Source organism: Kryptolebias marmoratus, linkage group LG20, assembly GCF_001649575.2.
Source record: "Kryptolebias marmoratus isolate JLee-2015 linkage group LG20, ASM164957v2, whole genome shotgun sequence".
Classification (NCBI taxonomy): domain Eukaryota; kingdom Metazoa; phylum Chordata; class Actinopteri; order Cyprinodontiformes; family Rivulidae; genus Kryptolebias; species Kryptolebias marmoratus.
The window spans coordinates 16,314,311-16,332,198 of NC_051449.1; the positions used below are offsets into that span (position 1 = coordinate 16,314,311).

The 17,888-nt window shown below is 37.7% G+C and overlaps 1 protein-coding gene across 3 annotated transcripts in view; it reads left to right on the forward strand.

Annotated features, from left to right (window-relative positions):
* Positions 1-17,888, forward strand: part of astn1 (astrotactin 1) — a 300,003-nt gene that overhangs the window by 264,843 nt on the left and 17,272 nt on the right. For all 3 annotated transcript variants that reach the window (XM_017420879.3, XM_017420880.3, XM_017420882.3), the window contains one exon: positions 17,200-17,335. In XM_017420879.3, the coding sequence (XP_017276368.1) occupies positions 17,200-17,335 (136 nt within the window). The remainder of the gene's footprint in view (positions 1-17,199; positions 17,336-17,888) is intronic.

Consider the following 17,888-nt stretch of genomic DNA (forward strand, 5'->3'; position numbering starts at 1 on the left):
TCTATAATGCAGACTGTTACGGCTCCCTGTGAGGAGCGAATTTTGTTGTAGTGTAATGAGAGAATAAAATATATTTATCAGAGCTGGAAGGAGTCTTAATCAATACTGTTCTTTGAGAATGGAGAGAACAGGCGTGCGTTTTCTATATGGGTGGTAAAATGGTGAATATAGGGTTAGCATTGAAGGTCCACCTTTGTGTTGAGAGCTCTTAAACAATAGGAAAATTCAGAAAAACAAGCCTATGACTTTATATATAGTCATGTATTTGCAGTTTTTTTTAAAGCAGTCAAAGAAAGGTGCAAATCTCTCAGTAAGTCTTTTGTTTTGTTTTGTTTTTGGAGTGCCTTTCTGTGTGGAGTTTGCATGTTCTCCCTGTGCATGTGTGGGTTTTCTCTGCATACTCCAGTTTCAACCAGCAGACCAAAAATTCTAAGTTGCCGCTTGGTGTGTGAGAGAGAGAGTGAAAAGTTGTTTGTCTCTACGTGGCCCAATGACACTGGAGAGAAGCATCAGCTTCCTGTGATCCTGTATGGAAAAAGAAGGTGAAGTAAATGGATGAATGGTAGTCAGTCTTTTTCAACTCTTTATTAAACTTTCAACATTTTACATCAGCAACAAACAAACACACACACCCACCCAGGCACCTAACCGTGATAAACTAATGAAAGGCAAACAGGAGAAAATAAAATAAAGGTTCAAATAAAATACTGTAAGAAATAAAAAGCACATTACATATATAGCATATATAGATGGTAGTATTTTTATAAAGGTCCAAATGTGCATCATGTTTGCATCTTAACCACTTGGTCCGCTGAAAACCTCCATTCAGTTATATTTTCTTGCCAAAAACTCTGCGGTGCATTGCATATTTTTTGTCATTGTATGCTTTTTGTTCAGTTCTAATGTGGTCTGTCCTAATCCACAATTGCATTTGTACCAATCAGTGTGGTTTACAGTCTTCTAAATGCAGCGAAACAGAAGTGAAGTTGGAACACATTTCATGCAGCAGGACTTCTGTATGACCAAAAATCCAGCCTTTTAACACACACTGGACTGCTGCACACAGTAGCTGCTGCTCAGCAGGTTAAAAAATGCTAAAGCCTGTAGGTTGTCACAAATTATGACGCAATAAAATAAATCATTATCATCAGATGCAAAATATGTTTGTTATGTGATATTGAACTACATCACACCAACTATGGTTTGAAAGGGAAGCAGTACATTCTTGTTTGTGCAGACAGAAGATGGAGTAAAGACAACCTGTTAATATAAATGCAAGTTTGCTATGGGTTATCTAAACTCTTTCACCCACTGGAAGAGATTCATTTCACTTCAGGAGCAAAACAATCCATTCAGAGAAAGTTCAACTCCCTAATACATTTGAACCTCCTCATGTCTTTCACACCCAAAAGACAACAAGAGTGTAACAGGTCAGAGAATTACACTGTTTACCAGAGTAACATTCCATTGCTGCAGGGTATTGAGGCTGTCAAAACTTTTAGCAGCTCCCTCTCAACACCATTTAGACCCTCCGATGTGTGCAGCTGAACAGTGCAGCTCTAATTGCACCGAGTGAAAGCTTTTCCAAAACCTTTATTTTTTTGTATAGTTCAGTTACATCAAACAGGGATAGAAATATAACATGAAGCAGGAAGCAACTTATTACGTTGTCCCTTTTTTTGTGTGTGTGTGTTGAGTTATTGATTGATTACAATGTATACTGGCAGAGGTGGCTGAGTGTCGATGATGAATTAGGTAGCAAGAGAGAAGAGAAGGAAACTGAGGGGGTTTAAAAAGATGGAAAGATTTAGAAAGCCCTCCGGACACAGTGGTTTTGATTTCAGCTGTCTGTTTTCTGTCATCTAAGAGAATCAGTCTCACATGGGCTCATGTTTGGTTCTTTGCAGATAATCCTCTTTGGGTGCCTCCCCTTCACCACTCTGTCAAGCTTTCATCCCCCCTTTACTCTCCTTTCTCGTCCTGAAATTCATATCTCTAATCAATTCATCTAGTTTCACAAAACACTCTTTTTTTTTTCCTTATTCTTGCCTCTTTTCACCACTTTCCTTCCAGACTTCTAAGTGAGAAAATACACTTTTTTTGACCTCTTTCTCCTTTTTAAACCACATTCTCCTCAGTTATCTTTTCTTCGTTTATTGTTTGTTTTTTGTTTTTTTTACCAGGAGGCATCAAGGTAGGGTAAATCAAGGTTCAAACAGCATTTGCGGGATGTAAAACTCACAGACGACACCGCCGGCCTACGCTTCCATATCCATATCTGGTTGAAGCATAGGGTGCTCAGTAGGCACTCTTAGGTCGTTAAAGTAGTTTTCCAATAGCACCTGCTTATGAAAGTGTGGCAAAAACCTCAGCTGCACAGGTGAATGCGATCTTTATGACATATTTTACAACATAATAGACTAAGAGCTATGATGGATGCATTGCGGCATCTTTGCACTATCTTTAATGACACTTTAACTGGAATTGATGTACCTGCAGTGTGGTAATATAGATTGAATGGAATCTCTGTTGCAGATAAGTGACAGAGTAAATCCATCAATGAGAATATATGGATACATTTGCTTGCTAGCTACTTCTGGTGAATGCAATGAGCCTTACATTTTATGCTGTATAACTGAAATGACCACATTATTCCTGAGTTAGGTGAATGTTGTTTGTTAATGCAGAGTTTCATCACTGTATTTCTACAATTTAGCATAAAAGAACAAGATAAAGAGAAATGTTATTGAGGTTATAACATAGTTTGCAGCTTTTCGTTTCACCTTCAGGGTGTTTTGTAACTTGTCTTGCATGTACACATTTTGCAAAGTTACAAAAGCCAAAATCCACAACAAATAGAGGAATTGGCTCCTACAGCAAGCACTTTAGCAATTTAAATCACCACTGAGCACATTTAAATAATGCCCTTTAGAAGCTAGTTTGCCTTAAAGGAATAGTCAGGGTGTTTTTGAAGTGATGTTCTTTCAAATAATTATCAATAGTTATACCTTATCAGCCGTGATATCAGTCACAAAACACAGAGTGTGAAGAATCGTGCAGAAATCTTACTTCAGGCTAAGCCAACAGTTAACTGAACACAGGCCCCATTTATGTTGGTTTTCAGGCTTATGAAATGTCTCTTTGCCAAAAATGTCATACCAGTGTGACAGAATGCTACATTAGCTGATATTAAACTTCTAATCATTTGCATGACATTGTTCAATTAGTTTGTTTCTGTTTTTTTCAATCAGACAGCATCCATGTTATGACACAAATGTATTTGTGTCGTATATCATGTTGTTGGCGCTGAGGCTGCTGATTGTATCAGTCCGCCTGATCAGCACGTCTAGTCAGTCAAAAGTTTACTCAACTCCTGGCAGTCTTGTACTCTCAGCAACCTCAGCACCAACATGACATACGCTGTTTAGGCCATCTTAAATATACAGGACCTACATCAGACAGGAAGTGACCACTGAAGCATGTCAACTCATTCTAGTGGATTAGAAAATATAAAGTTATGAATCTCTGGATGAATTTAACATGGGTTTTTTTAAATGGCTATAAAACAAGCCAGTTAACCAAATGATGAAACAAGGTTTTTGTTTGTAAATCCAGTATGAATGGTTTTGTTTTCAAAGTGGTGCCACTGCGCTTGGAAACTTTTTTTGATGGGACTCGAACGATAGAAATCATATTTTGTTCCCGAAGGTAATCCACCAACTGAGAAATTCCAGAAGGACTGTGAAATCAGAGCATTCATTTACTGGAAAGGATCTGAACAGACACTACCGCTCATCTGTGTTTGAAACCAAAAAATAAATAAATAAATTAATCTAAGACCAAATTTCTTCCCTTCACTTTCTGTGAAGGCTCATCAGAAACAGATGTTTCTTTCAGAACATCCTTAGAGCTCCGTTGTTTATTCACAAAGCTTATACTTGTTGACAGCTGCACGGTTGCATTTGTATATTTCTTCCTTGTTTGTGGTTAAGTAATGTTAGATTAGTCTACAAAGATACAGCTGAAGATTATAGCGTCCAGGACTCGGCTGGATCTGAAGCCGACAACAGCTTGTTTGTGCAGTAATTTCTCCCTTAACAAGCTTCAGGCACACAAGGTGAGATCATAGTGTAAGCGCAGACGTTCACTCACGAACATGCAGGGTCCTCTGCAGATGTGTGGAGCCATCAGTTTGGAAGTCTGCTTTTAGTCAGGGCACCCCTCAGCTGGACCGATCTCAAAGGGAAAGCAAACAGCCCCTTGAGCTGGAAGCCATCCAATGATGTAATCGCTTTAATCACTCGACGAGGGCAAGGTTTGCTCAAGGGTCAGTGGTCCTCAGAATCCCATCAATAAACTCACTTATTTACATCCTGCACGCTTAAATCCACACAGACGACTGGGTAGACCCGAACATGTGCTCGGGTCAAATCTAAACCAGGCTGAGCTCCTTTTTGCACCAGACGCTTCCTTTGAGCTGCATGACCTGCCACCTGCTTTCACTTTACTCCACTGGGCTTTATTCATCAAAAGTCAGGGCTTCGTTTCTGTGGAGCTGAAGTAAATTACTGATTGTAAAATGTTACATTTTTAATTTTCAAAACAAGGCATTAGTCCCAGGTAAAAGCAGCCGCCTTGAGGTAAAAAAAGAAAGGAAAAAAATGCAAACCCTAGCTTTGTTTAAGTTCTTGCTTTGAATGAAAATTGCTTTATTCATGCTGCGCTTCAAGCAACCCCACTATTAATTATTAAAGTAGCTAGATTGTGTTACTTTGTTAAGTAACAAGAGAATTAACATAGTTTGTCTTTATTGTTAACGAACTTCATAAAAACCCATAAAAATTTAACATAAAATTCAAAAAACTCATAAAAACTACATTTGTAGGAAGGCTTTTATTTTCATTTCATTTGTCTAAAATCTTAAAGCAGTCTTTTACAGAGAGAGTAAAAGACATAACAGCTTGTAAATTGAAAATGTTGTGGCTAAACAAGCTCAAATTATGCTATATAATACCAGGTAACTTTACCAACTGTGCAATATAAAAATGTTTTCTTTGTACTGTGTTGGAAGATATATTTGGCTTTCGTCTTGAGGAGTTCTGTGTTTTACCGAGGTCAAAGACACGATGTCTCATCTTCAAAGAATGATTTCCCATCAGAGTTTGAGTTTCTCTGCTTTTTACTTGGCTGTGAGAATGACTTAGTACACAGGAAGATATGCGTTCAGTCTGCCTGGGATTAATGACAAGGTACAGGGTGTTCAAATGATCACTTTGCTCATTTTAACATCATTATGTATTCAAGAAAGGCCAGTTTCCTTAGAATTCATTTGTTAAACCTGTCATAAAATAGTACCTTTGCTGAAACTATTAATAAAAATGCAGCCTGGCCTTTTTCAAATTATTATTTTATATTCCAGAAGTTGAACTGAACCGGTAGATCATTTGATTATCAACTAGTCCCAGGGCTACATCCATCCTGCATGCTCATTTCATCTGGCCAGTAAAGTTTTAAGTTATCGATAAAGTATGCACAATTTGATGAAAGTCAGTTCTAGCTCAGAACTTTGAAAGTGCAAAATGTTTTTCTACTGGTGAAACAAACAAACAAAAAAATCAAATCAAATTAAACACACAGAAATATTCACCCCTGAAAGTCAATACTCTGTAGAGCCACTTTCTGCATCAAATACAACAGCCACTCTCTTTGAGTTTAGCACATCTCGCTACTGGGCTTTTCGTCCATTCTTCAGTGTGAACCTGATCCAGCTCTTCAAGCTGGTTCGGCACCATCTGTGTACAGCAATCTGTAAATCATAGCAGAGATTTTTAATTAGATTGAGGTCTGGGCTTTGACTGGAGCATTCCAGGACATTTACCTTTCTCCTTAAACCCTCAAAGGTTGCTTCAGCAGTGTGTTTAGACTCATTGTCCTGCTGGAAGATGAACCTCCATTCTTGTCTCAAGTCTCTGGAAGACTCAAACAGGTTTCTTTCAAATATTTCTTTGCATTTTGAGCCATCCAACTTTCCCCAAACTCTGATCAGTTTCCTATATATCCATCTATTCATCTAGCCAGCCAACCAGCCATTCATGGTCTTAATACATTTGGTCCTGTGTGATTTTTGAAGACATTTTACTTCACATCTAAGGAGCTTTTTCAGTTAAGACTGAAAAATGTTGCATTCTAAGCTTTTCAGTCAAGGTTATCTTTGGTTTCTTGGTTGCTTCTCTGATTAATGCCCTCCTTGCTGAGTTCAGGAGTTTTGATAGACAAGCTTCTCTAGGCAGATTCTAAGTGAAAGCATTATCTTTTTAAGGTAAGGCACAGTGAAGATTACATTGAAACAAATTAAGTCATTTTCCTACATGTTTAAAATAGTCTTACAAGCAAGGTGCAGTCACGCATTTTGAGGTTATAACAAACTTTGTTCGTGTGTGATGGATCAATTTAGATTTACTTAAAAGGAAGTTTTTAGGAAGTTGGATTTTCGTGATTTGAAATAAATGGTATCAGAATCACGCTTTACAAGGCACGCAAGGAAGTAAAACATCTGGAGCAAGTCGGTGTGAACTGACAAATTGGTAGACATGGAAACATATCTGTTTATGAGGTAAACATCTGATGGACACCTTAAGCTCACCAGAAGCACTTAAGGATATTGTTCATGTGAATTGTCCTTAAGGGAGGGGAGTTCACTTCAGATTAATTGGGCAAACATAGAATTGTAAATACATTGTTGTTTGATATGTTTAACAGTAAGCGTCATTTAAGACTTGTCGATGTATTATTGCATATTGTGTCCAGCTTATTCAAAGTGTTGGATTCTATTTTGTCATATTTGGATAAATTTGCGTTAATCGTGCAACACTTCTCACGGTAACTGCTATCAGTTGGTCAGATGCACTTTTGTGGAATTCTAAAAAAAAATTGTATCGCCCCTCCGAAGATGCGAACTAAACTGCCGTGACGCAAATGCGGCTTTGGAACATGCGTTTCAATCACAACATGAGGAGAAAGTCCATGGAGGTCCGAGGGCTGATCCTTTTGCTTTTTCACGGAGGATAAAGTGACGCATTCTGGCCATTCAACCTCTTCATCCTTGCATTACCTCTTTCCACCAATTACCTCTTTAAATGAAATGAGATCTTTTTTTCAGGAATCATACAACAATCCCGTCCATGTGGCCAAACACGACGGTCTGCTAGTGGTTGTAACTGAAGACTTTGTGATCGGATGTTGTGTTGATCATCTCTTTTAGTCAATGGAAAGAAAGGCGGCAATGTCCAGATGTTATTTGTTAAAGCTTTGCTGCCCGTCTGCGCATGTTTATGTGTGTGTTTAAGAGCAGCTTTCAATTAAAGCAGACAGTTCCCTTGTAACTAGCTGTAACAGGAGTGGATAGATACCCAAGCAGCCTGTAATGAAACTATTGGATGGAGAAAAGAGGCGAAAAGACCAATTAAGCCGAGGTGTTTGCTTTTATGGACAGAATGTGTGTTGGTGCATACAGTATATGTGTTCACTGGAGTATTTTCCCTCTCTTTGCTCTTCTCTACAATCCCACCCCACCCCCCCAGTTCATCTGGTTCAGGATATGCTTCTTTCTGTGTTGCATGACTGCTTCCATTGTAAAACATGGTTCTGTCAGTGCAGGAGACAAAAAGGAAGACGCTTAATCACTATCTGAAATACAACTCAGCTGCCACAGCTGTATTATGCTCCATTTGCTATTACTGTGCCAATAAACTGTTAACTGGATGTAATTTTAAAGATAATAAGTATATAGTTTGGGGTGATTTAAATTGCTTCCAGTCCTCTATACTCAAACGCCATAAAAATCACACAACTTGTGAATGAAGTCTCTTGTTCCAGGAGGGTTTTTTTTCCTCTCTCTCAATAGCTGTCATACAACTTCATGTTTTATGAAGCACCAGCATTGTGGGAAAATGCTCTTGGTTTTATTTCTTCAAGAGGAAAATGACATGATTGGCACACAGTACAGTGTTTTGTTTGCAAACATCCAGTAAAACTGTTTAAAAGCTCTATTTAACACACAAAATCCTCAACATAATTGGTAAAAGGGATGGTCTTAGGTAATTCAGACCATGTTCATTCATTTTGCTGTTTGCTTGATGTTTGTGCTCGTGTTCAGATCTCATCAGAAGAATCCAGTTAATTGTTTGATTCTCTTTATCCTAAAACTGGAATAAATAAGTTCCACTAAAAGGTTTTCCTGATTTTCTCAAAACATCTTTAGTTTTTGATTGTTACTTTGAAAAAGTTTAGATGCTCCTGTATTTTTTTCCATTCAAATAAGTTTGTACAATAAATGAAGTGGGATGTATTAAAGAAGATCTCATAGACTGGCAAATTTCATCACATTGTATTTCCAAAACAATTTATGTCAACACGACTATCTTGGTGGAGTATATTTGTGGGTAAATGGAAGCAAATTAGAAAAAAAAGGACTCACTTGTCTTACATGTTCAAATTTATTAGAGTTATATTCTTGAAGGTTTGTTTGGACAGCATCATGGTTGTAAACTCAACTGTAATAAAAACCATGCAGGCACACATTGTGAGTAAAACTTTTCCTGTTCATCGTCATGTCTATCTTGATCTTACACCGTCTGAAGTATAAGGAGTGGACCCACTATCTACACCGCGCAGCATACAGTTTATCCATCTAATTGCCATAGAAATTAGTCCTGCCTACAACATTTTAGGTAAAAAAAAAATTAAGGAGAAATCCTGCTCTGTTATGGCAGGGGTTGCGCACCACTGCTTTAAGTTGGCACAGAGATACAGTTTTCTCTGAAAACAACAACTTGTTGGTTCACCGTTTTCTTTTTCTTTTCTTTTTTACGTGTCCTGAGTTCACCTTTTTCTCGTCAAACTAACAAACCAAGTAAGGCAGAAACTTTGGATAGCACTTTTATTAATTTAATGATTTGCTTTCATTCTCCTGAACAGCTCGACATGAGTCTAATGAGCCCGCTGCTACTGTTTGTGTCTGTCTGTGGATGGGACTGCTGCGCTTCAGGCTTGTACTGTGTCGACACAGTTACCATCAGCACAGAAAGTAATTATCAGTCAGTTGGTGACAGTCAATTTTTACATTCAAAACCTGCTCTAAAGTATTTAAACCAAACATAAGGTATTTATGACTGAAAGTAAACAGGAAACAATGAAGAGGAAAACAAATATGCCCATCTCAAATTCGAGCACGAGAACTTTTCTGTTGTTTGTGTTTCTGTTGTTTGTGTATAATTAAATACAATAGAATGATGTCAGGCCTAATGAGCTAGAATTACCTGTGACTTTTTTATTTCCATGTTGAACTATGTGATGTCTGATAAACACTGAGATCCCACAGTACAAATGTGGTCATCTTTGAAGCACCTGTCCTTTCCATTAAGAAGTGGAGAAAAACAGCAGTGGATGGGCCGCACACACACACACATGCTCTGGCCTGAACAGCTGAACTGACGACAGCAAAGAGGACTTCAAAAGTTATCCCATAACTCAAATCAGTCTCCTGGCAATTTGTGCTTTTTTCCAGCCAATCATACTGTAAGAATGCTGAGAGTAAACAACTTCAGCTGAATGACAAGTTCCTCAGAGTTCTGGTTCCTGATCCCCCTTGAAACTGGACCTTTACACTCACTTCATTGCTTTGCTTTCTTCTGAAATAGGACTTGTTTTTACATAATGTGTTACAAATCCATTACTGCATTTGCTTTTTGTGCTGTTTTTATGGGACCTGGCCATATGTGCCTAAGTAGAAAGCTTAAACACAATAGAATAGACAAATAGCTTAAATAAAGAGCATCTAATGCACCATAAACATTTTGACCTTCTGCGGTATATGAACCTAAATAAACTCAAGAACTACAGGATCATATTTAATCTAAGAAAGTAGGTTTGGTGCCTAAATCTAATCAAAGAATTTAAAAGAAGTTGAATAAAATTATATTTTTGTTAAAAAAAAAAAAGCACTAACTCAGACCAATTAGATAAAGCCAAAAGTAGTATAAAAATGTGCAAACGCTACCAAACTGGACCCCATCCCCCAAGACTCTCGGCTAATGTCTTTCATTTAAGTGATGCTACCAACGACATCTGTTTAAAACAAGCTGCTCAATCCCTGCTTGTGTCCATAATATTCAACAGCCTCAGTGTTTCCCAGGGTGGCTGCTTCAAATCTTTTTCCTTGCTTAGGATCTATCAGGACACTATTTCCTGCCTCGGGCAGATTTACTGATTTGACTAAATAGACAGATTTACAACTCTTCCCAACTGAACCTTTCACAATCTGCCAGTGTCATCTTATGAAAAGCCAGCTGGGCTGCTCTAAAGCTAAAATTTAAGTGCTTTTTGTCAGATGTTGGAAAGTACAGAGTGTTGCACTAGTATATTCCAGTCAGTATGTTTAGAAAATCTGAGTTCATCAAAGTTGTCTCTCTCTTGTCAGCAATTCATTTGTGTTTCTATGATGATATAAATCAGTAAAAATCCATTTGTGACTCTTTATTTCTGACATGAATTGTCATCCAACTGTTGCTTTGGAGCAAAAATGTAATATTTCAGTCGAGTAAAAACACTTTTTTTTTGTCATTTAATTTTATCGCATTAAATCTTGAACAGTGTAAAAAAAAATTGATTGAAAAACTGCATTTAAAATTTTTACACAATGGAAATGGGATTTCCTTTATGTACTCTGTCTCACAGTAAATCAAAAATATCATTACTCTGTTAAAGCTGAGGACAACTGCACAGGCGGACAAGCTCAGAAACCAAGACTACAAGTTAGTGATAAAAGTGCATACACATCAGAGTTCTTCTGAACATTGTATCTTTTCAAGGATTTTATTTTTTAAGTCGGGATGGAAATGTGTCTGTAAGTGGTCAGTAAACCGTCTGCAGCAGCTTTCTGTGGAGGATTTCTGATGGGGTGCAAAGCTAACAGCCTGTTAGAATGAGGGCCATAGAAGAACAATGCAATAATAAAAATCAACAATTTAAAAACAAAATTGCAAAACTTCATTTTAATAGTTATTCAGCAAATGTTAAAGTTTTAGAAATTTGTAAAACTTTGTGATTTTTACAGATAGTTGTTGATATAAAGAAAGTTTTTGTTTTTGCCAAAGTGATGCAGTCAGTTGTTCCAGTGTTGTACACATATGCAGTGATTCAGGCACATTTATAAATGGAGTTAATATTTTTTTAACTTTGAACTTAATTAAGCTGTTTTTTACTCAACAAACTTAAACTGAGCACAGCTCATTCTGGCCACATTAAATGCTCTTTGTCGACAGTGGACTGAAGAAAGGCAAACATTTATCAGTTTACAAAGTAAAGCGTGGTGATTTTTCCTTCCAGGACAGGATCTATTACTTGTCTTGTACACTGAATTCAGGACAGTAAACACTGAACATGTTCTAACTATGAAAACAAAATGGATATGCCAAGTTATGCCCACATGGCTGGTTGTGCATTCACCCAGCAGGAGCAAGAGTTCACCCAGATCATAGTGAGCAGGTAGCAGAAGAAAATACAGGAAAAACTCTGAGACATCATGCTGCTTCTACCTTTTCTCTATGAACATGATACATATTAGATACATCACCAGTCTAAAAGTAATTATGGGTATTGTCATGTCTCTGTACATATCAACAAGCATCACACATTTTTAGAAAATCTTTTTCACAAAAAGTTGACAAATAAACATGAAATGGTTCATTTGTGAGTTTGAATTTCATTCTGAATTTTTAAATGGTGAACTATGAATAGAATTACTACACATTTTTGTATTAATTTGTGGGAAAATTAACTCTTAACTAATCCTTGTGGTATATGAACTTGCACAACACTGCATGTCTAACAAGTCTGACAGCTGTTGAAAGACTCGTCTCATCAGCAGTGTACAGTGTGCAGTCACTGCTCACTGCTCACTCCTCACTGCTTCAGAGTAGGGTCTTTTTTGGCTCAATAGCGACTCTCCAATAGCATGAGGAATGTGAATGGTCCATACATAAATATATATTGATTGGTTGAGCAAATTCAGTGCTCTTTCCATACTGTTAAAACTATTTAGCAATGCTGAAAAAGAAGCTACCAGTCACCATTGTCTGTTATGATATACCCTTCTTCAAACATGTGCAGCACAATGCAGACTGATCTACCATACAAATCTTGGCTCTGCTTTTCAAAATTTGTTTTAAAAATTAAACCAAAAACCCCACAACACACAGGTCCAACTTTAATCCTCTGTTGTTGGCTGTTGATTGTCAGTCACCTGATGTGCATTCCTCTGGCAGTGCGAAAGCAAATTTGTACCTATAACCACCTATACTGGGACCAACAATCCCTATAAACCTTAGAGAGTCTTTATAATAGTTTGTTCTGGAAACACCTATAAACAATTATGCTGAAAAAGTGAGACCCTAGTAGGTTCAAAGAAAGACAACCAGATTTTATTTTGATTTTTGAAGTTGTTTTTGCTTTCACAATTCCTATACCTCTTTATTCTGAATGTGTGTTGTGCTCTCTCAAACCCCGTTTTAAGAATTAAATGAGAGACTCACAATACGCACTTAATGAGTCCTCCATTGTTGTTGATAGTGAAAAGAGAGACATTAATTAAATAACTGCCTCATGCAAAAAGTGGCAAAATGTCAACATACAAACAAAAGCAAAAATAAAAAAATTACAATACAGCAATATCTGATAGGCTATATCGTCTTTGTATTTTTTTAGTAGGAAAAAAATAACTTTGCAGCTACACTTAAAAAAAAACAACTTTTTTTAAACTATATATTAACCAGGACAAGCTAGCCAGCCATTGGGAGGATGGGGGTTCTGATCTCTATCTCCACAATTAGTTTCATCTTCACGTTTCATGTTTTTCTCTGTGCCTGTTTTCTTTTCTTTCCACTGTGGGTTGACTCACGTTCATAAATGCCATGGCAGCACACAGTGTTCGCAGTGTTATTGGTCTCTATTGACTGAAATATTTGTGAAGGTCAAATTAGGTGTACTCTCTGTTCTTTTGGCCAAAAGACCACCCACCTCTAGTTCTTTGAACCATTTTAAATGAGCTACAAACTACAGTTCTGCTGGTTCCGTTGGTTTACAGAGAAGAGTTGCAGGGAAATTAGACTGACAGGAAGGCTTGGACAGATGAAGGTTAGAACGTGTTTCTTGAGGGTAACCCATAGCAGCAATGTTATGTGTCTTACTTCAATACAGCCTGAGTTTAAAGGGTATTTTTTCAGTTTTCATATCTGCCCTTACGTTGTCTTTTAATGAGCGTAGACTTTTGTTTAACAAAAGAGTTCAAGGGAAGTCATAAACAATAAGACCGTAGCCACTCTCCTACCTTTGCACAGTTTTACAGCCATTTGGGAGAGAGAGCAGAGAGGGATCAGAGTATGTGAGAATGGATCACCCATCTGTACTTTGCTAACAATTTTCCAATCATAGTTCGTCTGACACTGCCAAAAACAAACTACGCATCTTGAGATCGGTGATTGATGTGAGGCCAATTTTTCAGAAATGGATTTTCCAGACAGACAGGGAAATTTCCCATTTATCACCACCTGCAGCTTTGACTCTACTTTCAGTCAGCCATGTATTCAACAAAAGGAAACTCTATAAAAGCTGTCAGACAGATAATCAGAGGGTTTAAAAAAGCCTCAACAAATGTACCCTACATGTTAGGTACAACATTGTAAAGGATATTGTGTGCATCTCTTCTCTATGCACTTCAACAACAGTGTTGTCAGAAAACACAAAAGAACGTGTTGGACATTAGGTCACCTGCTGAACAATCTCACATAAAAAGTACATTTGACAATACTGTAGCTGTGAAATTTTTAAATATCAAGTTATTCAAAGTGGTAGGCATTTGGTCTGTTACATTTTCTGTCCTATAGTCCAAGCAATCGCACAATGACAAATGTCAGAGAAGGGCACAAAGAATATTTATTCTAGGGCGTGGAAACTGATCCATTCAGAAAAACTTGCATGCAAACTTCACCCATGTTCTGCCTGTTGAATAGAATAACCAGTGAATATTAATTATAGTCAACTGTTTGCCATGTGTATTAGAGTTTAAAGAGCATTGTAGCAGGGTGGCCGTGGTACATCGGGGCAAAATTACTAAAGTTGGGACATTGAGACACACAGTGACTCTATTTGAAGATTAATGTTGGGCTCAGTTGTCCATTAAAAGCTCTACTCTTAGGTTTTGAAAGAAATGTTCAACAGGTTTCCACACTCCGTTTTCCACTGAGGGTTTTAAAAACACCTTCATGCTCACGTGGAAGATGTTCCAACTGGCGTTGCAATTAAAATACTTAGTGGTGCGCAGCTACACAATGTCACTTTTCATTAACATCAACAGCAATGTTTATACCTTTCACTCTTGTGTCACTCTCAGTTCTGGATAAACACCGTTCTCTGGCAGCTTCTCCACACGTGTCTTTTTTTTTCTCATCTCTGGGTTCCCCTTCGGTGTTTCCATGGCGCTCGTTAACCAGATGGTGACATAGGGAGAGGTTTACGATGACGACCACTGTGACCACCTCAGAGCACCAATCACTCAGCACAAGTAGTCTACATGTGCTTACAGTCCCAGCTACTCTCTCCCATATAAGTAAGGCGCACCTGAGGGCGTCCATCACTTCACACACGCTAAAACTGCATAAACACACAGAGACAGAACTTGCTTGTGCAGAGGACGGTCACAGATGACCACCCAACAGCACCCATCACTTTGCACATCGTTGCGCATAAGTGGATTTGACTTTCCAGACGGAAGGATTTCCCCCCCCTTTCCAGTGAAACACACACCCTGTTGGCCAACTGGCCGTTTGACAGCTGGGAAAACACAACTAGCTGTGTGTGTCACCACCAATCCCCACAGTGCCAGCTAAAACTTGAAGAGCTGACACAGGAGCTGGAGGTTCATCTGTTAAAAGAATTCAAAAGCACTATATGTACCTGATGTATTGAGTATAAGAATTAAGAAGCAGAAACAAAACAAACAATGCTAGAAAAAAAATTGAAGTATTTAATTAGTTTGTGTTTTAATTGGTTTTTACAGGTTAAAAGACTGTAGTTCCAGCACAGGTTCTAAGTCCCCACCCACCCCTACATGTAAATGAATGGGACATTGCTGTTGGTAAAATAAAAAAGACAAATATTTTAGTTTTTTTTAGTTGTTCGCTCTTGTTGATTTATTTAGTTCTTACTTTGCTACTGTCTGTTCAAATACTTATTTTTCTAACAACATCAGCTGTAATTACCGTAATTAGCTTAGGCTTTAAAGAAAGCTCATGCGACACCATGACTGTGTGGGAGGAGGCAGAACCTAAAGCCCCACAACACTAATGTGTACACTTTGGTTCCAGGATTACTCATGGCAGCTTCTGTAAAATGGGTCCTGATTTCAGTTCCCAACAACCTGGGAAGGCGGGGACACTTGGTCTATCAATATAAAATGTCTATGGTTGTAAAATACTGTACACACACTCAGTTGTTGATTTTTTTTTTTTTTTTTTGGTGTTCCCCAAAGTTCAGCACTGGGACCACTGTTGTTGTTTCATTTTACATTACATTGCATTTGCAAGGTTTCTGAATTGTTACACTTTATGCTGTTTGCAGATGACAAATTGATTTTGCTATTAAGAGCATTTGAACTAATTTTTGCATATAATGGGAGAAGTTAAGTAAGAAATTTGGTTTGTTGCACATTAATAAGCCTAAGTAAAGATCAGTTGACTCAATAACTAAACGTTTAAATATGATGTCAAAATGTATAGTGTTTGAAATCAAACTTAGATAGTTAAAGACAAATAAATCATGTATAAATTATCAATTAAAAATGTCAAAGTCCGTTGCGTTATTGTGCAACATGAACTCGCGAGTCATTCTGTACGCTATTTAGTTTTTTCTCAATCTGCCATACAAAACTTACTACTTGGAAGTAAAGGTAATTGTATAAATAGTTTGTGCATTCCTTGTGTTTAATAACTACTGTTATAATGGTTGTTTTTTTTTCTTCTGTGTATTCATTGTAGTCCAAATTCAAGAAATGAAAATTAAATAATAAAGTTATGACAATGTTTGCCTAAAGAAAAAGAAAACATCAGGGTTTTTTTCTATTGATGCTATATTTTTGTGTTTGTAGCATTTGTTTGACACTGTATTAGTAGTGATTGCCACAGAACAAGTGTTTTTATTGGGTCTTAAGTTGTGTTGTGTTGTGGATGCGCTGGGAAAACCCATGTGAATGACTAGCCAGGCTCTGCCTTCAAGCTGCAGTAAAGTTAAAGACTGAGTGGGCAGCATGTGCAGAACCATATCAGTGAGATCCTCAACACCCTGTACTTTTTGCCACAGGTGCGATCCAAATCCCCATTGAGGCTCTCTGATTTATCTGGGCTCGCCTGGATCTGATTATTCATTCAATAAAATTGTTCTGCCAAGCGTGTTTGCTATCTTTTGAAGAAAGAGTTTGTTGCTAATGTTGGGCACTCCTCCTGTCCTCGTAAAATAAATCAAAGTCAGTTCTCCTTTCTTCATGTGCACAATGATTCTGTGAAACATCTGACCTTTCAGGAATACGCCCCACTGGTACACACTGTACTTTAAATGTGAGCTGTGCTTCAGGAAACCTCTGCTCATCACTTTTAAATCTCGTGAATGTTTCTGCTGTTAGCTGTGCCAGACTATCTGTTTTATTAAGAACAGAACAGGTATATTCACCTGATGGGAATATGTGTCATTTATTCCTGGCAAAGCGTAGCAGGGCTTACCTGGGTAGAGCTTTCAAGCACATATGTTACTGAGTTTGTCATGTTTGTAAGCAGAATCTCATTTATGTTTTATGATGACAAAAGTGGGGAAAAACAGAGTGATTTGTTTGGTGAGTGATGTTGGAGGATGAGTCTATATGACTAGTCTGTTTATTGTTTCAGAGTCAATGGCTTTTAAACCACAGATTCCTCTCAACCTGCCCAGGTTGTGCAGGTTGGACTCTATGTTGGGAAAATAGTTTGACACAACTTGTGACTGTGACAGTTACCCATTCAGTTACAGTAAAACCTGAGCAGTGGTTTGTCTAAAATGTAAATGTAAATGTTGTGAACTCCACTAAGTAGATGCTGTATATTCTTCTCATGTCTGCAGAAACCCTTTTGAGTTTTGTTGATGACATCTTGTCTGGGGCCAGGTCTCCGTGTGTGATGTTAGGGGACATCCCCAACCTGCTGTCCTCTTCCATTAGTATGATCATTCGCTGCCTGGAACCTGACACGACTTACATGTAAGTTTCCAGTTTCCTCTCTCTTTTAAGTACTGGAAATAAATCATTTTGTTATGCATGCTGGCACCTAGAGTGCTCCTTACAGTTAGTTTGGGTAAATGTTAAACTTGATTTAATGTTGTCAATTTCTTTAGTTAAAACAAATATTGTTTGATGGAATATTTATGTTTTTAAATGATCTTAAACAGTTGCAGTTATGCATAAATCCTTCATTTGAAGCACGTAGTTGAACCTGTTACAGTCAACATGATTCAGTTCTAATGAGCAAAACCCTGAGGATCAGGTTTTTCAGTCATTTCTGCACAATGCTAATTCAAAACAGGAGTTTATTTGTTTGTGCAAAAAGTGATCAAATCTGGGATAGTTAGGGGTCACCAATCAAAATAGCTTTTTTTATGAAAATATTTTTATTGTTTTCAGCCTTGTGACTACACAGAAACAGGGGTTTAGTTGCTCTAAAAAGGTATTTTTTTTAAAACGAGTTACGGAAAAAAAAACAATGATGTCGTAGCCTCAACTCTAATTTAACCTACGTCACAAGGATGTCCTCTTC